The following is a 24,139-nucleotide window of genomic DNA, read 5'->3' as shown; positions in this document are numbered from 1 at the left end:
GTGTATGTTCTCAAATCTGACGATTACAAAATCGAGTAAGAGGTATTGTTGTTGTATTATATACACTATAATACTGTATACCGAATCATATTTATAAACATAATGTTAATTGTGACCGGGTATCAGATTTTTGTATTCAGTTTTTTTTTTGCCAGCATTTTTGTATTCAGTTTTGATACCATAATTTTACGGATTTATATCCAGATCATCAAGACTAATTTATATCAAAAATTCTTGGAAGTTTAGAGTTTCACATATCAGCAAGGAGAATGCCAGTACTATTGACATATTTACTTTTTCAATTTTGGTAGCACTATGTGTGTGTTCAAAACACTCAAATAGATGCTTATTTGGTCACCTTCCAGAACTTATTTGAACATAATTTTGTTTGTCCAAGTTACTAAGAAAATAGTAACGCACTTTGAGACTTGTAGATGATGACTATAACAACACAAATGTTAAATATACTCCTGCCGTTGTAATAGAACATTTTTAGTGTTAGAAGTGAGAACAATTGTTCTGCACTTTTGGCATGCATTGTTCTCCAAGTTCATATAATATGCAGGATAACTGTTATGTATTGTTCTCACATGTACACACGAGCCTATACATTTATAAATTCGCACGAGCCCAAAAAAATTTCTGCCATCTGTTACGAAGAGCTTTCTTTGTGAAGTGATGAGGCTTCAATATGCATAGAAGGCTGTGGCGGATGCAGGATTTAGTATATCGCGTGTCACATATTTTATCAAACACCTTGCAGTCTTTATTTTTTCTTTTTCAAATTGTGATTTCTAAAAAATCTAAAACTATGAGTATAATAGAGGAGAATTCTAGAGAGTCATATCACAAGAACTTGAAGTTTTAGAGCGAAGAAAATCAATTGACGGAGAAGTCAGAACATTTGACGGAGACAGGGAAAAGCTGTGTAACAGTTACAAGATGTATACATAAGTACACACATAAAAGTAAAAAAATATAAAGGTAGGTCACGTGCACTACCATTAGCAATGGTACATCCGCCACTCATAGAAGCAATGGACTTCAGGCTGAACATTAAAACCATAGAATTCTCTCTGCTACGCAAGGCTGTTCCACAATGTGTGATGGTTTTTAATAAAAATCATAGTTCACAATTGTCTCACTAGTGTTCAAGTTTTTGTCTCTGCTTTTTAAGTTCAGGAACTGGTTCGCAATATTGAACACTGCTTCTGACAATGTCGAGAAGAGACGGGAGAAAACAAAGTTGACTGGATGAAATCAAAAGGGTATTGTTATGTCAATTCTGATTTTGAGAAACGGAAGCTTGTCTTTGCACCCTACTGATCTTTCCGGATTGATTATACTTCTAGAGCCAAGCACCGGAAGGCATCAACTAAAAACGTTCTTTATTTCTACAACATTTTTTTCCACCCAAGTCATGTCAAATCTTGACAATAATGGCCTGACAATTTTCTGAAAAATTATATACAATTTTCCATAGAAAGTCATTAAAAGTCTATCAATTATATTTTTTCACCCAAGTCATTGATATATTGAATAACAACCGACTTTTAATAACTCTTTAAAAGTTGTAATTCAATACCTCAAACTTTGAAAGACTTTTTAAAAATCCTGATACAATATCTCTTTACTTTTAAAGAGTATTTAAAAATCTCAATTGAATACACCCAGATTTTAAAAGTCATTAAAAATCATGATACAATTCCACCCTGTAAATTCTAAATGTATTACTTTATAAGTTTAAAACAAGATTTAGCCACAACTCCACTATCTGTTTAGAAATTCATTTCATTCATATATTATTATCATCCTGAATATATATTATTATCCGATATGTTTCCCTTGATAATAGTAATTACTATTGAAAATAAATTTACTCGTTCCTTTTAACCCCTGAAAATATATTAGAGGTTCGTTTCAATCCGTAAAGAATACATTGAAATACATTTGGAGGCGTTTGGAAACGTGCATTTCATTTAAAATGATGGATTTCAAATGACAGGATTTGAGTTGTCATTTCAAATTCTTAGTTTTATACTGATATTTGAAGGTATGGATTTCAAATGAAATCCAAATCCAAATTATCAAACAAGTTAGTTGATCAAATGCAGAATTTCAAATGAAATCCAGGTTCCCAAACGAGACATAGATGTTCCTTTTAACCCTGAATGTTTAATGTCTTTTTAACCCTCACGAGTATTAGGGGTGTAAATGAGTCGAGCCGAGCCGAACTCTGGAGTACTCGTGTATCGTTTGTTAAAAAATTAGCGAACTCGAACTCGGATTCGAGCTTGGATCGAGCCAAAAATATTGTTTGAGGATCGACTCATTAAGGAATAACTCTGTTCACGAACGGCTCGCGAGCTTTTGCTCGAACCGCTCATTAACATACAATCACGAACATGTCTCACGAATTTTTGCTCACAACCGCTCATTAATTTTTTTCACGAGCTTGTATAATAAACTTTGCAAACGAGCTAGTTTATGCTCATAAATTTATTTACGAGTTTGTTTGTTATTTAATTAAAAAAATAAATTAAAATTCTAACAATATTTTAATTTATGCTCTAAGGAATCATAAATTCCTAATAAACCATGTTTTCGAGCAAGTTCACGAACTACGGTCACGAGCCAAGTTCACGAACCATGTTCACGAACTCATAATTCGAACTTGTTCACAAACTATCGAGTCGAACTCTACTGTGCTCAAGTTCAGCTCATTTATAAAACGAATCTTAAAATTGTACTCAAGATCGACTCGTTTATGAATCGAACCGAGCTCGAACCGAACACCGAGCGGTTATCGAGTGTATCAACTCATTTACAGCCCTAACGAGTATGAAACGTCATAGTTGTCCATCTTTTATATACCATTTTTTGATACAAGGGCTAATCAGAATATATCAGATACTTGGAGGATTGAATTGACCGAGTTGAAATATTAATATCATATTGGTACACACCCCAGACATCTATTATATATATAATACAACAACCTTGAGTAATTTTAATCAAAGTGACTATACTACCCTTGCTCAAAATACATATTTTTTTTATATAAAGGTCATTATTGACTTTTAACACTGACGTATTTATTAGACATTAATGTATAACCATTAATATACATTAAATTACTTCATATCTAAAACTCCAATATATATACTCCCTCCGTCCCAACAGGTTCTTTACGTTACTTTTTGGCACGCATTTGAAGGCTCTTATACAGTATACTTACATCATATATTTATTTTAAAAAAAATCCTGAAAAAAGATTTGATGTTTAAACTTTTATTCAAAAAAAAAATTAGAAAAACATTATTGAACTATACTTTATAAGAGCCTTAAAATGCGTGCAAACAGTCCTGGTGGGACGGAGGGAGTATGTATTATATATTTTTATTTATGTTTTAATAATAATTACTTCATATTTAAAACTCCAATATATATATGTATTATATATTTAATATTTATGTTTTAATAATAATAAATACATAATTTTGTAAATTCTAATATTCGACCTAATTTTCAACCAATTAATCCAATTTTTGTCTAATTAGCCATCGATTTTAACCGAATTTTGTCAAATTCTATTATATATCTAACACAACAATAATGAGTATTTTAATTCAAAGAGACTTATCTACCCTTACGCAGTATAAATATTAACATGATCATTATTTGAAAATAATTTAATATTATATATATAATAATATATATATATATATAATCATTTTTAAATTTACCCCAAAAATTTTGTAAAATTTAATATTCAACCTGATTTTCATCGAATTGATCAAATAATCATCGATTTAACCGAATTTTACTAAATCGGATTAAAAATCCTTCTGATTATCGATTAATCAGTCAACCAACCGGTTTTTAGAATATTTAATTATTATGATTAAAAAAATTATATATATATAGGCAAGTGCTCAAATACAAACTCCTTATTGTACAAACGTACAAACGTACAAACAATCACTAATTCATTTGAACAGAATCACTAAATGTTTGAACAGAATCACTAAACCCACAACCTTCCCTTCCCTGCTCTTTCCTCCTATCTCTCTACCTCCCTTCCTCCCCCCTCCATCCCTCATCTCCATCTCCATCTCTCTCTCCAACCCACAGCCGCCATGAACTGCCATCTACCCTCCAGCCACCACCTGAACAGAACCACCACCGCCTCTGCAGCTCCACGCTTGACTTTCTTCTTTTTTTGTTGCGGCTGCAACAAGCCCTGCCCTGCAGCAACCCAGCCTCGCCTTCAGCCTCCACATAAACCTTCACCTCTGCCACTACACACCCACCATCTCGTCTCCACAAGTCCGCTGTTTACACCTCTTGCCACTGTGACCATCACAGAGCGTTTTCTGCTGGTGATTTTTGGTTTGACGGGGGTGATTTTCTGGTGGTCGTCTCCGGTGGTGGTGGTCGTCGCCGGTGGTGGGCAGTGGTGATTGGTAGTTTAGTGTTTGCTAAAAACTGCTAATCACTAAATATTATTGACATAATCACTGGTTTGTATGTTTGTACTATAAGGAGTTTGTACCGGAGTAGGACCCTATATATATATATTAGAATAAGTATAAATATAATATATAACTATATGACAAGGGCTCTGATTTAGCAAAAATCTCATTTCTTTTATCAAATTTTCAATAATTTTAGGTGGTTGGTAATTTAATTATATAATAAAATTTTAAACAGTGTATATTATTTGTATTTATATATTAATAAATATCATAGTGAGGATATGTGTACATATGGATATCAATATAATATGACTTAAACTATAAATAAATATACAATATAAATTACTTTTATAATATAAATAATCTCAATTTAAAAGAACCAAACCAAACCAAACGTGCTCAGTATATCCCGCTTAGAGTAGGGTCTGAAGAGGGTAAAATATACGCTGAACATGCCTCTACCCTTAAAGTAGAGAGGCTGTTTCCGTGAGACCCCCGGCTTAGTGCATAATAAATAAAATTGTGTGTGATACAATATAACTATAATACCTTAGCTCATGGCCTTCTTCACATGGGACTTACTTAAAAATTTCTCGGTTTAAGTGGTGAAGTCCATTGAAGAAAACAAACGGAGAAATCAAGAACCATTACTTACAACAATTGCAAAGTTGAAAGCAAGGGAGAAGAGATCGGGTGCCAACCAAATTGGAACCCAAAATCTTGAAATCCTACAATGATTTGCACATTAACACCGATGAAGACCTCTCTAAACCCATTTTCACTGATATAGCAAGAACAACTCCATGGACTCTCACTACTTTGATCGCGCTGCATTCCACCGGAATGACTTCATTAAAACTCTCTCAGACAACCTTGGCGATTGCGTCGTTTGACAACCGCTACACCGTAACCATTTGATAGCAGACACACCACAACAATTCTCAAATGACAATGCCGTGAAGGCGCCCTCGAGCGGGAGAGCAAATCAATTAGGATTGTTTAAACATTTGAAACTCCCTCATTAAACAACATCAATTTGCAAGATTCAAAACAAGTGACTCATTCACCAAGAAAAAAGTGTGTAATGTATATGGCATAGTGAATGCGACTAAACTCCACAAATTTCCAAAACATGTGATTACATGTGCCGCACAAAGTCGAAGAAAAGATGAACGAAATCTTGAAGATTGGGAGAGAAAAATAAGAGAGCGGTTAGAGCGGTTAGTCGTATTTCAAGCTTAATTATTATTATTATCTCTCAATTTAAAAGAGATGAACCTATATCAAAAAAATAATTTAAAACAGCCCGTGCTTTGCACGGGTTAAGAAGCTAGTTGAGGTTAAAAGGGCGTTTAGCATTTCATAATTAATATTTTTAAGTTATGTATTGAAATTCTTCATTATTTCAGCTGTTGATGGCATCTCGAGATTGGCTTACAGTTCAGCATTTCCCTTCTGCCATGCGAACCAAATTGATCGACTTGTTGTTGATACAGCTAAAGAAAGAGGAGTGCTTCGAAATAAGTCTAGAGTCTAGTTACGAGGAGAGAGCAAGAAACTGTAGAATGTCAAAATATTAGTGATATCTATATGACTATATCACTATATGGTTTGTTTTGTAATTAACTTTTGTGCAGTTTTACTTGTTCTTGGCTTTATTTTTAATCCACCAAAAACAAAATGTTAATTAGTTGATCTTTTGTATCTAGGAAAACTCGAATGTGAATGTCAGAATATGAGCACATTAACAATCCTTGTATAACAGAATCAGTTTCCAATAGGAGCAATGGTATCAAAGAGGAAAATGGCTTATTCCTTTGATCGCAGCATTCCAGGCCAGATTCTGAACCGTGACAGCATATTTTGTTTTATGTATATAATAAATTGTATCATCTCCTGATTGCACTCTGACGCAAGATTTAAAACCTTAATAGTCCTGAATGTCGGGCACAGTTCCTCTATGAGCACCCTTCTCAACTGTTTTCCGCAGTTGGATTTTTTTTTCGTTTTACTCAAGGCTTGTATAAAACAACACTTGTTTGCTTCTATGATGTACAGGAGAATATTGCTTCAGATGTTAAAATCATTAATTAGTGAGGAACATATTAATTAATGAATTATTTAACAAGTGGCAATGGAAGTTGTGAATCACTCTAATTTGGTGTATAATATTGTTGCAGATCATCTGTCAACCAAATTGAGTCATCTGGTGCCAGTGCCTGGCAGTTGTTCTTTCACAATAGTTTGCCCTATACATTGTTTACTAGCAGCAAAGTCCAATCTGAGGACTGTGAGCCTCTAAAAATAATTTTATTTGACAGCAGTTCCATTAAGATAATTACATCTGGACCAATGTCATCAATAAAGATCCAAACTGTTGTTCTTAACGGTGATTTTGTTGCTGGTGATGGCGAAAACTGGACAAAGAATGACTTTGATTCTTGTGTTATACGAGAAAGAGAAGGCAAAAGGCCATTGGTGACTGGGGATCTGACATTAACATTGAGGAATGGAGTTGCTGAGCTGGGTAACATCTCTTTCGCTGATAATTCCAGCTGGACAAGGAGTAGGAAATTTAGATTAGGAGCAAGAATGCAAGGGATACCTGACGTAAGAGTTAAAGAAGCGAAAAGTGAACCCTTCATTGTATAAGACCACCGCGGAGAGAGTATGTTTCTCTACTCTACTATCTTCTCTGTTTTACTTTTAAACTTGGCTCATATTTTGTGAACTGTGGTGATACAGCTCTCCTTTAATTATAGCATATGTCGCCTCGGGTTATGTATTATATCCCTTTATCATGCTCATGCGGCATTGTTTCAGTCATAACAATCTCGGATACAGTATATATATTTGTTATGATGGAAGAAAGATGACTGGATTCAATTACATCTGTGAACTTTTGAATAGTTTATGAAGAGTTGTATTTTATCCTTGTCGTCCATAATTTTGTATCTTGTATTGTTCTGATTAATGTGACTAGCTATGAATTGCTTTTAACCTGGAACTGTAAAAGGACTAGTAATAGGTAGCTTATCTTCTCTACCAGCTAGTGCTGCGGAAACCAAACTTGTGCAGAACCATGACCTGTGCAGTTGCTTCTAGTTTCCTCGTTTAATAGAGGATAAGTGATGCTAGAATCTGAACTAACTAGTACTACTCTTGATCCAGCATACAAGAAGCACCGTCAGCCATCATTAGCAGATGAAGTCTGGCGCTTGGAGAGAATAGCAAAAGATGGCGTCTTCCATAAACGATTGTCATCTGCTGGAATATTTACAGTGAAGGACTTTCTGCGTTTATATGTCGCTGATCCCTCCTCACTAAGGAATGACCGTATGACCGTCTATTCTGATTCCTACAGGTATTTGGTGGTGGAATTTCTGACAGAACATGTAAAACAATCACTGGACATGCCATAAATTGCACTCTGGATGACAAAATTTACCATTACTGTGGAGCTGCAGAAAGGGTTGTACTAGTATTCAATTCCATCTGGAAAGCAATTGGAGCAATAATTGATGGTCAAAATTTCCAGGACCTGGATGAACTCTCTCAATTCCAGATGGTTTGTACTACTAGCTTGACTATATATTATGGCCAAATAAATATTTCACTTGCGACCTATCAATTGCTCTATACTGTGATGTTCATCAGTGTGATCTTAGTTATGAAATCATGCATTAAGATTCAAGACCACTTAGGGGAGGTGATTATGATATTTAATCTGTAATGGCTGCTTTGCTTGGTTAATATACGTTTCATTTGTACTAACGTATTCCAAGCTTTGGGTACTATATGAGCTTAAAGCCTTTTGCTGGTGCAAGATCTTCTTACTAATCATAGAACATTCACTGAGGTAGAAGGGATTTCGTTTCACTCATGGCATACAAGTCTTTGTATGTTTTTTGCCTGTTAAATGGCACACAGATCTAGTATTGCATGTTTACTGAGGGAGGTAAGTGTTTCCTAAAAGAATGTCACCTACTTGAAAACAGTAGTGTGATATTAGATTCATCTAATATCTCAAATTTTAGCATCTGCTGGATGAATTAGATTCAAAATTGCCAACTATTACAAGAACTAGCATCTTGATGTTAGTAATTTTCTTGTTGCTTAATCATAGTTTATTTTGTATCATATAGTCGACGGTATTTCATCTTTTGAACTTGAGTATTGAGCTATGCGAACACACTCAGCTCTCGAAAATCAGTCAATCGTTCATCACAATCTCAGTACTGTTGCGATTCAGTTGAGCAATGAAATTGAATTTATACTTGACCAAGTTATTCCACTATCAACTTTTCTACTCTACACTCATTCTCCAGCCATTGTTTATACAGCATTAGAACTATATATAGAGAACTTGAGCCAATTGGGATCCACAAGTCACGTACATGCAAAACTGAAGAAAATATTACCAAAAGTATAAATGCTTTCATTGAGAGTTGAACTCAAGACCTCCCGCTTACTAAACGGGTGCTCTAACCAACTGAGCTATGAAAGCTTTTGTTGAAAAAATAATTTTTATTGAAATACTCGAAATTTAAGTTGGAAGTAAAGATATTTACCTTAAAATTTTCTATAAATCCTGAATCAGAAAATCAATTCTGATCTCGATTTATATATGATTATAATAATATTAAATGTATAAAGACAAACTTATAAGATATTAAAACAAATCGTGGGGACATAGGATAATACCTATAATACAATCACTAAAGCTGAAAATTTGAAATTTTGATTAGTCGTAGTCGATCGATTCTTAATTTCAATAATCATGAATATAAATATAAATAAAAGTATACATATTAAAACACATAAAAAGAACAATTCTTACACCACATCCATGACTATGAGCTGGCCTTTAATAAAACCCTAAAGGCAGGTCAGAGCCGGGGACAGATGGAAGAAACTATCAGACTACGATTGATATTAGGACACATAGAACATATAACTTGTTAAATTAATTAGTACATAACGCAAAATAAATGAAAATAATGCATAGAAATCAATGCCGTATAGATATTACAAAATTTCCCAGGGAACAGTATCAAACCCCTTCAACCCCGATATACCATATTACCAATTACAATGAAAACTTCTGCTATACATGTCCCTGGAACAATAATCCTCAAATTAATATAAGCCCTCCTATACATGGATATAAGAATGAGAAAGGATAAACCAAAACTTCTGCAAGTAAAAAAGGGTAATGAGAATTAATATATCTGCAGTGGTTTGAAACGCCACTTCTTTTACTAAGTGTTGTGGTAATCGGCATGTTGCTTGTGTATAAGTTGCATGGAACTGTCCAATGAATGAGGTTGTGAGCAAGATTTAAGTTGCAAAATCAAAAAATTATCTCCTTTAGAATAAGGAGGACCAGCATGATGAAGCACATGATAACAAGTATTGTAGCGCACTTAACCATACCACCTTTCTTCTGACTTCTTTCCGCCTGTTATGTTTGATCCCGAACAATATTATGTTAAACAATAGCGGAAAAGAAATATTTAGCGGGAGTGTTTAGCAATTTTTTATTTAAATTTCAGGAAAGGGAAGAGAGGACCTTTTGTAGCTGCTTAAAGCCCTCTTCAACTGAAGCAGCAACATTTTGTATGTTGTAGTCTATTCTATCCACAATAGTTCCCTGCAAAGAGATGGTACATTCATTTACTCGATACGTCTTAGAGTTGGTGATAAAATAGTATTGGTGATAAAATAGTATTGGTGATAAAATAGTATCAGACTGGAGTGGAGCCACAAACCTGGTCAATAACAAGAACTGATAGATCCTTCATAATTTGGGCAAGCTCACTCACCGATTCTACAACCTAGTTGAAGCAAATTAAGGGAGTATGAATATTTACACCTTCAGTAATTAGGAAACTGGTAACAAGGTAGCAGAAAATAGTGAAAACTCAACACTTGCCTGTTGAATCTCCCGCTCCCTTGTTGCGGTAAAAGCCTCACTTTTCTTTATTCTGGCCATTTGATGTTCATTGAACACCTATGTATACAAATTTTGTTAAGTAATAGTATTACCGAACAAAAAGGATGTTCAAAATTTCACACAATATAGTAAACTAGTCAAACGAATAAATGTCAAGCCCCTCCAGAAGACCAAAAGAAAATTTATACACCAAGAGAAGATGAAATATATAAAGAACAATTGTCACAAGCACGAATATAATAAACAACTCAGTAGGAGAAAGGGTAATTTAAACATTGTGCCATTAGTATATCTAATCTTGTACAACAGGGCAGAGGGCATAAACCTGATCTAAACAACCAAAACCTCTCCCTGACTTTCAAAATAGAAGAAAATATATGAAAACGTCATTAAGTGTAAAGTTTTGACTGCGCCAAACATTTAAATTTCTTGTTCATATTGAAATTCTTTGACTGGATATATAATTCACATGAACAATTGGTGATATATCTACAATGCCAGTGGGCGATAAATGTGTGCATCTGGTCAGCAGAATGAAGAATGAACTTTGTAGCTCAATGTCATCACTCCTGCATCCACCCATATATATATATAGGCCATTCTTCTACAGAGAACTATCTTATATAGAGTCCCGTAGAGAACCATTTGGTTCTACTTTAAAATCTCATAAATAATTTTAAAATTAATAATACTTATGCATAAAATTTGATTCTAATATAGAATACTAATCATACACTGTTCAAATAATTTAACACATACAAATTAAGCAAACATATTGATTATCAAATTTGGCTCCACTGCAGAACCACTTCTAACGAATATGCTTCTACTTTAGAACCAGTTTGGATAAAATGATTAATTATCAGCGTTTTTATTGGAGGAAAAATGACGAAAATTTGTTTTTGGATTTACTAACTATATATATAATGAATAATGAGATTAATACATGTATTTTTTGTGTATATATAGGTGTTCTATACTAGACAGACTTTATATAAGATGGTTCTCCATGAATGTGACCCATATATAGATATACATATGTGTGTGTGTGTGTGTGTGTGTAAATACAACAAATTTGGCATTCACGTATGTGACTCAGTTAATGATAAAGGAGGGCTTAAACTGAATATAAGAGTGATCATGAAATGAAAATCCTTAGTTGTGTATGTTAATCACATATATACTATATTGTTAAAACCGAAACATTAAAAGTTTTGGTCGGTATGGTCAGTCAGTAGTTGCGCCTGCGCTTCCTTAATTTATAACATGTTTTAATGGGTCTTTTTTATTATAATTAAAACATATTTCTATACTATACTATACTATTAAAACCAAAACATTAAAAGTTTTGGTTGGTCGGTATTTGGGCAAGCGAGCTTCCTTAATTTATAACATGTTTGATGGTTCTTTTTTATTATAATTAAAACATATTTAAATATTCTCATTAAAACATATGGCCAATTTATAATTATCCTCGTGACGGGCTTAACTATTAAGAACTTATTTAACATGTTAAATAAAAATAATTATTTAACATAACCAATAAATATATTAACCTCAACATGCATATTAATTATTAACAATTTTATTTTAACTAAAAGATGCATATTATTCCAACATAATTTTATATTCAAAATAAAATTAAATATTAAAATATATAAGATAAAATAACATATATTAGAAGTCAACTGTGCATGATGCACGGGTTATAACCTAGTATCATTAATATTTGAAACATGAAATTTTATTTTAAGACTTTTTACATATGCTCTAGAATGTATGTATAGCCACCAAATTCAAATCCTTTTTCATTAAGATCTCATCTTCCTGTATTACATACGGTGCAAAATTCAGAATCACTAACACAGGTACTCTTTTTCTTTCTTAAAATAAAGGTTAAACAGACAAAACCTAAAAATAACTTTTTAATATTGATTAATATGCCAACATACATCCAGTGGAACAACTTTCAGTTATGCAAAGTTTCCACTTCTCTAATTCTGTAAGCTACAAGCATAAACGCAGGGAAAAAAGTGAACAGTTAAATAGAAAGATTGCAGGAAGTAAGGGTACCATGTCATCTAGATCCTCATCCTCCATTCCAGATTGAGTTCTATTTAAGTTCATCTCTAAATCAACCCCATCCGGACCCTACACCATAAGTTCCATTTTTTAAGACATAAATTGAATAAAATAACGTTGCTATGATACAAGGAAAGTCGACTAAGACCTCTTTCTGCTGCTTAAGTCGCTTTAAGTACGTAGACTGTTTCTTGCGGAGTTCCATCGAAAGGCTCTGAAGGTCAGTTGCAAGTGATCGCTGTCATAGAAACAGTAGGGCAAAAGTTCAGTTGATCAGAACAGCAACATGCTTGATTATCAAAATTGCCATGAAGCACAACTTCTGGTGCTTAATATAATTTAAAGATCAGATAGACTTTTCCTACATAAGAAATCTTAAATGGTAGAGAAGTAACATTTTAAATTCACTTCTGATATATAGATCTGATGCGTAAGAATGTTGATGAAACTTTTGCATGGAGGAAGGAGAAAAGTTATCAAGAAGTAACATACGAAGCAAACATGCTAGTGCAGTTTTGATCGAGCCCTATGTTAGAGGGTAAATCTTTATTTAGAAAGCTTGATACATTAACACTGCAAATAAGCTGTAATTCACACAGAATTGTAACATACAGAAGTCATACCTGCACATTTTTTCTAATATTTGAATCCTCAGAAGGCCCACCAGCAGACAGTTTTCGTAATCTGTTCTCTGACTTTCTTAAAAGACTAGTTATCTCCTGGGTAAGTGTCTCAATCCTGTGTTGATCTTCTTTACCATCTCCAAACGATGGCATTAATGCTTTGGCATGAGCTTTTGATAGCTCAGCCATTTTTCCTCTCGCGCGTTGGACATTTACTGTTATTTCTTCAGACAAATCCACCCAAGCTGGAGGTAGACCTACTGTAAGAGCCCCTCTACTGCAGAAGATTAATATTAGTTAGAAGCTAAAAGAAACGGTAATAGCTCCTTTAGAAGATAACTTAATAAAAAAAATCATTGTTCACTAAAGTATGATCCCTGCAGAAGATTTTTACAACATTGCAAGTGCATACATATCAGGGTAAAAACACAGTTAAATGCAAGGAATATAGTTTGTTGAAAATATATCCATTAACTTGGTTCTACTTGACCCAATACTAGATATCAAAAATCCTCTTATTCAATTTTGTGGTCTACGTAACTATATATTACTATGTGATTAGAAACTTACTCAGAGCATCTTCGAAAGATATGCTAATCTACGATATAATATAACAGACTATGATGTAAAACATCAGTCCAACAGTATCCTAGTCATCCCCTAAAATGTTAGGGTACCCGCTTCATTCCTTATTTTTTAAGTAATGACTTATCATTTCTCATTTTGATTTTTAGAATAAAATATTCACTTCCCTCTTTTCTCACACTCTTTCCCACCCAGTGTTGCATGATTAGTGGGTTAGCCTATGGAATCGGGATCAAGTTCCCTTGTTCCAGGAACAAACGATCCTCTTCGACGGATCATACTCCAGTTCGATGATCCACCTTTATCTTAGGCGATATAAGAAAGAAAGTTAAGTTGATACATATTGAAATTATTTTTAAAAATGTACTTTAGTAAACGAAATAAGAAAACGAATGGGTTGGGAAGATGCCGATGCACAAGACATGCCTTGATTACAAAAACATACTTAGATCCCTTATATATATGTATTGACTGTCTTCACCATTTAATAAGCAACCTTAAAATTTCATCTTCCGACCAACTTACTTCTATATATTTGGGTAAAATAAAAAAAATTCAATTATACAAACCATAACTAGCTCATATATTGTTTATTAAAAAATCACTAAAAAGGGATATCTAACAACAAATCCGATTCGTGGATCAATGTACCAGTTTCATCAAAACTGACATTTCATGTACCGGATCCCGTCTCGTACCACGTACACGAACGACCATCATACCACGTACACGAACGACCAGTGAACCATTTCACATTATTCCCTTCCTAATAATTTTGAATTTAATATTATAAGAATAATAATAGGGACCACAAATAGAGGGATAATTGTTGGAGTTGTCATTCAATACGATTTCATAACTTGCTAGAAACTGGATTTTCTATTATATATTTAGAGAACTCATAAAGATGATGTTGGACATATCCAGTTGTGGGGAAAGAAAGAGGGGTAGACCGAGAAGGATATGGGATGCTCAACTAAGCATGGACATGAAAGCCTTAAATCTCAAAGGCGACAACGTGTTAGAGTGCTTGGCGACGACTTATTAGATTGGTTGAGTCTGTTTCTTGGAGGTATACGATGGGTTAGCTATATAAATTTACTATTCTAGTATATGTTTATGTGTGCTTATATTTTTACCTATATATATAAACATATATTTATCTATATCACTCAATGTATTTGTCATGTACTAAATCGGGGGTCTACAAAAAACAGGCTCCTTACTCTTAGAGGAGTATAGAGTAGGAAAATGGTCTACATACATCTTACCCTCCCAAAACACGCAACTCAGCGGTATGTTTGGTTTGGTTTATTAACATGTTATTGACGATACTCACAAGAATGTTTGGTATTTCTTTTTGCGAAAAGATGGTGAAGATAGAAAAAAAATTTAATATATTTTTTAAAAAAACTTTAACTTTTGGCAAAAGGTTGTGCCTGAAGATTCACTCTCAAACCTCAAAAACATTTTTCTTTTATATTATACCTCAAACAAATATATTATTTGTGCAACACAACACTTTTTTTACAAGCAGTGTATTTTTTCTAATAGCACAACAATTACTCTTCTAATTTTTATGTGCATTTTTACTAATAGCACAACGATTACTCTCAAACGGACCCTGCCCTCAAAATTTCTTGGGCTCACAAAAAAGTAATTAGTTAAGGTGCCACGTGAAGAAAACGACGATGGATTCCCATTTCCGAAACCTCCACAGGCAACATTAGCAGTTCACATAGAAAAACCGATGCTAATCACCATTATAAAGATCACGCCTTTTGCATACACACAACTACTACTTAAAAACTCGTCACAAAATATTTTTCTTAAAAAAAAGGTGAATCCATAGTTCCTAAAACCAATCAATTAAATTATCAATCTCAAGATAAAAAAACAGAGGAAATATAGCGAGAGAAATGATTGTACCTGGAAGTTCCAGGATCCTCGGTACTTAAAGGAGCATAAGATTTATTAGGGTTCATCAGAGAAGTGGTGGCCATCTCGATGACCGGACCGGCAGATCTCGGCGCCGGAGCACGCCCGGTCTTGAGAGAATCCCGGTACTTTTTGAACAGCAATGTTCTGTTTCTCGTGGCCATGTGATCAAATTCCAAATCGGAGCTTTGATTTGATGGAGTGAGTTGAGATCGGAGGAAAGGTGAGTCAGAGAGCGAGTTAGGAGGAGAAAGAGGAGAGAAAGTGAGTGAATTGGTTGATTTTGGTTTGGCTCACTGCTTTTCTTCTGGGGCCTACACCCTTGCTCATTTCTTGCTCTCCAATTTTATTGTTCTTGCTATGGTAGTTTGAATAATTAATGTCTCCTTTTATTAGTGGGAGATAAGGTATTATATTATTTTAGGATTTTTATCAAATTTATTAATTTTTATAAAATATCTCTTCTGTTTCATATTATAGTCCATTTTTGATAAAATTACGCATATTAAAAAATAATATTTTATATGAAAAATTTTCATTTATAATCATATTTATCAGCTTCACTGAATATAATATGCGGTATATAGTTGGTTTTGAAAATATACATTTGAAAGGTTTGGTATAAAGTTGTCCTTGGAAATGTAAATTATACACTACACTATATTTGAAAGTTAAAGTTGACAGTTATTTTAAAATAATTAATTCTTCTTAAAAGTGGAAATCAATATGAAATGGAGGTAGTATTTTATAATTTTATTATAATTTGAAAATAATTACGAATATATTGTCTGACTTAGTGCTATTTTGATATTTCTGTGAATGATATATATTTCAACTGCTTATGATGTTTCTTAACAAATTTTCTCAAACTCTCCGTCTCCTTCACCACCATATCTCTGTCAAGCTCGTTACCTCATCCGTGCATTACATTCACTGTCATCAAATTATTGTTGTTTCCATCTTTCTCCCACCTCATCAACGTTAATCTTTGCTCATTTCGACAAACTTCATCAACTCCTCACATACACAGACACATGCACATATTTTGGAAAAATAGCAAAAGAGGGAGGGAGGAGAAAGGGAGTGGTTGTTTTTAGTTGATTTCTTAGTGCAATATTAGCATTTATCTCATTTTCTGATTTTTTTCAACTGCTTGCAACTTATTATATAATTAAATGTAATTTGTAACAAGTATTTTTAGAATTGGATTTGTGATTGCATATAAGATTGGTAGCGGTTACATATTTAGTTGCAAATGCAACCACAATATATATATATATATATATATATATATATATATATATATATATATAATGATTGTACCAAGCTAAAATAAGTATATGAAGACGGGATAATCATTTGATAGTTTTTTATGTGAACGGTCAGAGATAAACCCTCTTTTAATTTATGCGTTTGGATAAAAATTTTGGTATATATAACTTATTAAGTATAAAATTTGTAATATAATAACAAAATATTACAAGTCATCTTCTAAAGTGATCCTTTACATTTTTGTAAATCAAATTTCAAAAATAAGAATGAGTCACTAAAAAGATTAAGATTTTTAACTTTTCAGGATCTGAATTATAAGTAGTAAGTTGATATAATGGTACGAATAAACTGCACTTAAAAGACCAATCAAAAGCATATTCACATGTGTGTAAAAAGAAATTACCAAAAGCATCTCCCGTGTGCTATTAAATCATTTTTTTTAAATAATAGACTATATCATTTCTATAAAGGGGATATATTCGATATGGTGGCAAATTCCACCTTATTATTTATGTATATTCTTTGTTTATTTTTAATTCTTATTAGAAGATAATGTTGGAGAAAGAATTGGAGAAAAATAAACTAAGTTTTTAATAATAAGTTAAGAACACCTAGTCAAAGGAGGAAGAGAGATGAGAATCTTAACTTTTTAAAGATACACTAAATTCTATTGAAAAACTAATTTTTCAAATGTTCACTAAATTTGAAGTTAAGAAATTATTTGAAGAGTTATTGTTTAATTTTTTTGGTTTTTATAATTTATTAGATATAAATTTATTAATATAATAATAAATTATTACATTTTATCTTTTAAAGTGGTTTTTGACATATTTATAAAATTAAATTTCAAAAGAGAATATTACTAAAAAAAGGTTAAAATGTTTAATTTGGACTGATTTATAAATTTGTTACACAATTAATACGGATAAACTGCTTGTGGCCTGAGTCCAACAAAATATCACTCTTTTGGATTGGAACACATGAATATATCATTTTCATTTTAATATTCATACTCTCTCCGTTCCAGTCATTTATATACAAATGGCTGGGACACGGAGACAAAGAAAAAATGTAAAAGCTAAGTAAAGTTTGATGAAAAGTGGGTATAATAGCAGGACAATTTATATTTAATAATAAATTTGACATAATGGAGGACAAGAAAATTGTAAAACATGAGTAAAGTTAGATGAAAAGTGGGTATAATGGCATAACCCATTTATATTTAATAATAGATTTGACAGGAGGAATGCAGTGAGTGTAATAGTTTCTATATTATTATAGAAGGAGGAATGCAGTGAGTGTAATAGTTTCTATATTATTATAGAATGAAGATAGTGGAAGAAAGTAGTTGGTTTAATAATGTTTTATATTATTAAAAGTTACTATTTTTTGAAATCTATATAATTGATGGGACGTCAAAAAAAATTATATACAAATGAGTGGGACAGAAATATAATTTTCATAATATTCATATATAATTAAAATAATTTTAGTGATGATAATTATATAATTATATATTGAGAGAAAGTCTACTAGAGTATATGAAGAAAACTATATAAAAGCTGTATATCGGACAAGCCTCAATTTCTTTCGGTAATTCACCTGAAAGCTTTTATTTCTTATCATCTCTCATCATTTCTCACTGCTCAATCATCTAATTCAATCAATCCCCATCATTTTCTGGCTCTAATTTTTCTGGGTTTTTTGTATAATCGCGTAAAGATCATTTTTTGATCTCTTCAAACCCTAAAAACTTGATCTTTATCACCTTTAATTTCGAAACATGGATGCTGATTCTTGGAGCGCTCGTCTTTCCTCAGCTTCTAAACGATACCAATCTGCTCTACAATCTCGATCTGGTGAGCTCGAATTATCCTAAATCTGGGTTTTTATTAAAGTTTGCTGTTTCGATTTTTGGTGATATGTGAGGTGAAAGTTCTGATTTTATGCAGATATTTTCATGGGGTTCGAAGAAATTGAGGCAGATGATGATATTAGGGATGAATATCCCTGCCCATTTTGTTCCGAATATTTCGATATTGTGGGCTTGTGTTGTCATATTGATGATGAGCATCCTGTAGAGGCTAAAAATGGGGTACTTCATTTTGACTTTTGAGTTGTTTTTGGTGATCATCACTTTATGATATAGATTCCTAAGGTTTGAGTTAGTAGATTAGAATTTAATCACCTTAAAGTATATATATGTTGTATTTGAAGAAAACCGAATAGACTTACTAAATTTGAATCTGTATGCGTGTTTTCTTGTGGGTGACTAGAATACATAGTTGAAAGAGAAATGTGTGGACCGTTTTGCCTGCTTTTCTACCCTCCAAATCAATTAATTCTTCGACCTATAGTTAGCCTGTGTGCTATGTCGCATTCTTCAGGAATAGTTAGCAGTACATGGCGTTTACATGATATTTGAGTTAGTGCGAATATTTAACACCATCCTATGAAATTCTCCTTGTAGAGACATTTTTGAGCTTACCTGTAGAATTCATATCTCTAAAGAGGGAAGCTATTTAATGTGTCTAAAGTTATGCTAGTACTTCTTTGTAATGCAAATATCTCTAATACTGGACTTTAATGTTGAGGGACACAGAGAATACTCCCTCCTTCCCATTTTAGTAGTCCACTTTGCACAAATCACACATTTTAAGAAATATTAAATGTGATATGTTGTTATCATTGTCATGCATTGTTTATACAAAAATACTACTAAATTTTCATTCATTTTGTTAAAAGTCAACATAGTTTGCATTGTAAATTGTAAATAATGAAAATTGTGTGGGCTAACAAATGTTAACGTTGAAACTTGTATATAATTTGTATTGGACAAAGAAGATAAGAATTTTTTTGTTAAGAAAGTGGACTATTAAAATGGGAAGGAGGGAGTACTAGATATTGCCCCAGGTGTATACGGTGCATGCTTGCACACACACTGATCATTAGAACGTTCTGGAACACTTTTAATTAATTTCGGTAAGGTTGTCTCAAACTAATTAGAAATGAATTTATTAATTCAAAATCTTTAGGATAAAAGTACAAAAGTCTAAGATGCTCAGCACATCAAGAATTAGCTTTGAACTAATAGGTTTTTGTGTTGTGGAATGTGGCTTGTGTAGAGTATAATTTGGCATATTTGCCGGTACAACAATCTATTTTAACATTTGTACTCCTGTTCTGTATTTTGTTACCTCTCTCTAATGGGTGCATTTTATGTTTAACAGGTATGTCCGGTTTGTGCTATGAGGGTGGGAGTTGACATGGTAGCGCATATAACATTGCAACATGGAAATATTTTTAAGATATCCTTTTCTGCTGATTTTCTTTTCTTGTTCTTTTTTTCATTTTGCGTGCATTCTCATATCTTTGTTTATTGCCCAGCTAAAGATGTTAGTATGTTTGTGCTTATGTCTGAGATTATTACACTCTGACTCGGGTTGTGGAGTGGTTATTCACTTCAAATTCTTTACCCAAAAAACATACCCCTGCCCAAAAAAATAAATAAAATAAATGAATAAATAGGGCTGTACTCCCAAACTTAGGATTAATCTATTGTCCATGAATTTCTTAACTATACTTACATGCAGCGCAAGAGAAAATCGCGTAAAGGTGGATCACATTCAACGCTTACTTTGTTAAGGAGGGAGCTGCGAGAAGGAAACCTGCAGTCCCTTTTTGGAGGGTCTTCTTACCTAGTTCCTTCAACCAATGTAGCACCTGACCCATTGCTATCTTCCTTTATTATGCCAATGGTTGATGATTACGGAAGTGGTCAGTCTCACTCATTAGCTGAAGTGACATCTGTCAAGAAAAACACAACTGACAGTATTTCTGAAAGGTACGAATTGCATTCCTGCTTTCTTACAGTGAGATGCTTTAATATATATCTTTAATGACTGTATGCATTGAAACTTGAATAAACAAGCATAAATGTGATTGTGTGATTGCACATGCATCAAACCAAAACTAAAGGATTTCGAATTTATACAGAAATTTCTTCTTCAGGAAAAATGATCAAGAAATTAGTTATTAGATCTAGGAGAGTTAGAAAGTCTTCTCTTTTGCAGTACATATTTTGAAGAGAATGTTATTTAGGTTGAAATACTTGGTAGACGATGATAACAAATGGTGGTGTTGTGTTATAATACTATATTATAGGGTATCTAGACTTATGATATGCAAGAGTGTTTTAGGATGTACTATACTTAAGTTGAAAAATTTGGTAAACGATGATAATATATGGCGGTGTTGTGTTATAATACTATATTATAGGGTATCTAGACTTATGATATGCAAGAGTGTTTCAGGATAGATCCCCTCATTTGAGGGAGAGTGTGATTCTTTGCTTTGGATGATATCAACGGGAGCTTTGTAAATAATAAACTCGCAGGGTGTATATAGTTGTTGGTGTTTGCTCTTCCTATTGCTTTTGTTTGATTCTCCTTGTGGGCTTTCTTTATAAGCTACTAAACTACTGTAATAAGTTGTATCTAAACACTTCTGTTCATCAACAAGACACTTGAGTTTCATTAACTGCAAAATTTGTCATCGTCTCTAGGACTTATTTTAATACACTTCAAACTTCGAGGCATGTTTAGTTGTTTTCATTTGACCTGTAACTGTTTTGTGCTAAAGCACAGGACAATCCCTAAATTTTATTTTCAAACAGTGGTAGCCTAATCTTGAATCTGTATACTGTTGATAATTACTTTTAATCGGGGTAGAAGAAAAGGGGTCTATATTGACCTATAAACTATGGTTGTATGGTTTGCTTTAAGTACATAAAGAGCATATATTTATTAAAGGAATAATCCAAATTTCTGTAGAGGAGTTTGGTATATGTAGTGTAATTTGTTTCTTGGCATTATGTTCAGCCCAGATCTAATATTGTGCTATCGTGTTTTCTTTGTGTTCTGCTATAAATATTGTATGTTGTAATGTATACATTGGGATGTAATTTTTTCCTGAAAGTAGGTGGAATTTGTTTCTGTACGAATTGTCACGTATTAAATCTAGTACAGCTACTTTGTTTTCTATAATCCAAAGCTGAAAACTGTTGTATATCCTATCCATCTTTTTGATTGGTTAGAATCCCATATGTATGTTGTGGCCGCTGGATCTGTCATTGTAGCTTGATTAAGCTCTCAAAATGATGCAATTAGTATCATGAAATCATCTAACTGCGTTATGTTGATTTCTGGTAACAGAAGCATCCAGTCAGCTCCCTTGTCAGTCAAAGACCACGAGGAGAGGACAAGGAGGAGTGAGTTTGTTCAGGGGATGTTATTGTCCACAATTCTTGATAATAATTTATGAAGGTGTGCCGTAGCATCTCTGCTTTCAGGTTTGCAGCCAAGAGCACCGTGACATCGGTGGTTTTTCATTGGTTTTCTTATAATGAGTATGCAGTTGTGTCGAGCCAGAGAGTGAAATAAGATGGAATAAAATGTAATTTAAGTTGCATGTAGAGATGAGTAGTTAGGCTGAAGCAAAACTCTTGTATTACATTTCCATTTTCAGTTGATGTTTTTCAAATAAAGGTAATAAAGATTATATGAACTTGTTGCTTGTCCTTTTTAAGTATTGGTATGGAATTATTTTGATATACTGTTAAATCCTAAGAACAAAGGTAATGGTTGTGCTCAAATAGTTGGACTTGGACCTATTGTCATATCTTTAGCACTGAAATGTAGACATCATGGCTTCAATCATAATTTTAAATTTTACAACCAACTTTTTTGACCACTTTCACACGTGTTTTCCTACATTTTGTTAAATATGTGCAACGTTTATAGCATTGTGGTATTTTAGTGTAATACTAGCCTTTAATTTCTTTAAAAATTAGTTTAACCCGTCACAATTTTAATTTATTTTTTTTTTTGTAATATTTAGGGGACAAAAAGTTTTTGACACAAAATTCTAAAATTTATATTAATTTTTTCGGGTTATTGTAAAGTTGGCGGGGACCGGTTCCTTTTGTTTCCTCAGAATTTTGTTTCTTGTGATTTCGAAGGAGTGCAATTATTATTAATATTGAGATTATTATGGTCATTTGGGCTTTAATAATGAGTATTGTCTTTATTATAGTCCGAATTAGTAGGAAAATTGTTGTTATAGTTTAGAGAATAATTTTGAGAGTAATTAGACCTTTCACCAGAGTCAAATACACTTTATTGATCCTAACAAAAAAAAATACACTTTGTTGATTATTTGATTTAAGACGGTCTTTTTTCATACTCTCTCCGTTTCATAATACTTTTCCCGTTTGCCTTTATCACGTTTGCCAACACACATTTTTTATCGTTAATATTTTCAATTTCGTATTAGTATTAAATATAAAACCTTCACTGTATTAAAGTACTCGTGGATATGAATTCAACAAGATCACTCATGACTATATTTAGTCTTATAAATAAGACGTAAATTAGTAATTGTCTCATGTTATGAACAGTCTCGACATTTCAAGTGGGAAAAGTAAAATGATACGGAGGGAGTATCTTTTTGTTTTGCTTTGTCGCACATAACGAAATTGTCTCGTTAATAAAGTGATTTCGCTTTCATCGAGATTTTGATGTTCTTCATTTAATTCTTCGTCATTTTCATCTTTATCGATTGATATAACTTTTATTGCAATATTTTTCTTTTGATCTTTCACTTTGGAAATGACAATATCTAGACCATTATCTTCTTCATAAACACAATGGTCATCGAATAAATTATCGATATGATAGTCATTGAGATTATGCATTTTGTTAATATTATTGACTTTCACTTAAACTCAGAGATAAGTATGTAAGAACTCAACGATTCTTTTCATTTTGAGTATACTTCTTCCCGAGTTTGAGGTAATTCATCGATTATACGAATAAATCTTGTTTTCGTATCGATGATATTTTCTCCATCTTGGAGTTTAAAGTTACCGTATTCTTGGATCAATGTGCCCATTTGAGATTTTTTTTATATCGGTAGCACCTTCATAGGTTATTACTAATTTATTTCACATTTTTTGTGCCGACTTGCAATTGTTTACTCTTTATATTCTTTTTTCGCAAGTGCACTTCTGAGATTATCTTCATCGTGAGTGTATTCATTTACGTTCTTTTTAATGATGATATTGTCGACAATTCTAGCTGATATAATCGTATCATCCAAACTTTGACTTCTTAAAATCTAACATATATGCAATATCTTGTTTTACA

General features: G+C 32.7%; 2 protein-coding genes and 1 non-coding gene across 3 annotated transcripts; 1 reads left to right on the top strand and 2 right to left on the bottom strand.

Annotated features, from left to right (window-relative positions):
- Positions 1 to 8,911: 8,911 nt before the first annotated feature.
- Positions 8,912 to 8,985, bottom strand: TRNAT-AGU (transfer RNA threonine (anticodon AGU)). Its single transcript has one exon. It is a non-coding gene; the product is annotated as a tRNA-Thr (tRNA).
- A 481-nt stretch (positions 8,986 to 9,466) lies between these two features.
- LOC108206359 (syntaxin-43) lies at positions 9,467 to 16,024 on the bottom strand. The gene is made up of 8 exons (XM_017376631.2): positions 15,654 to 16,024; positions 13,140 to 13,416; positions 12,665 to 12,754; positions 12,508 to 12,585; positions 10,414 to 10,491; positions 10,250 to 10,315; positions 10,051 to 10,131; positions 9,467 to 9,939 (listed from the first exon to the last, which is right to left on the bottom strand). Exons 1-8 carry the CDS (start codon positions 15,824 to 15,826, stop codon positions 9,832 to 9,834), a joined length of 951 nt encoding a protein of 316 aa, XP_017232120.1. The 5' UTR covers positions 15,827 to 16,024; the 3' UTR covers positions 9,467 to 9,831.
- Positions 16,025 to 18,498: 2,474 nt separating this feature from the next.
- On the top strand, positions 18,499 to 22,512 carry LOC108205920 (protein DEHYDRATION-INDUCED 19 homolog 3). Its single transcript, XM_064087075.1, has 5 exons — positions 18,499 to 18,793; positions 18,887 to 19,029; positions 20,165 to 20,244; positions 20,524 to 20,778; positions 22,148 to 22,512. Exons 1-5 carry the CDS (start codon positions 18,718 to 18,720, stop codon positions 22,254 to 22,256), a joined length of 663 nt encoding a protein of 220 aa, XP_063943145.1. The 5' UTR covers positions 18,499 to 18,717; the 3' UTR covers positions 22,257 to 22,512.
- The last annotated feature ends 1,627 nt before the right edge of the window (positions 22,513 to 24,139 follow it).

This window comes from Daucus carota, chromosome 2 (genome assembly GCF_001625215.2).
Source record: "Daucus carota subsp. sativus chromosome 2, DH1 v3.0, whole genome shotgun sequence".
Classification (NCBI taxonomy): Eukaryota; Viridiplantae; Streptophyta; class Magnoliopsida; order Apiales; family Apiaceae; genus Daucus; species Daucus carota.
This window is presented reverse-complemented; position numbering and strand designations above follow the sequence as displayed.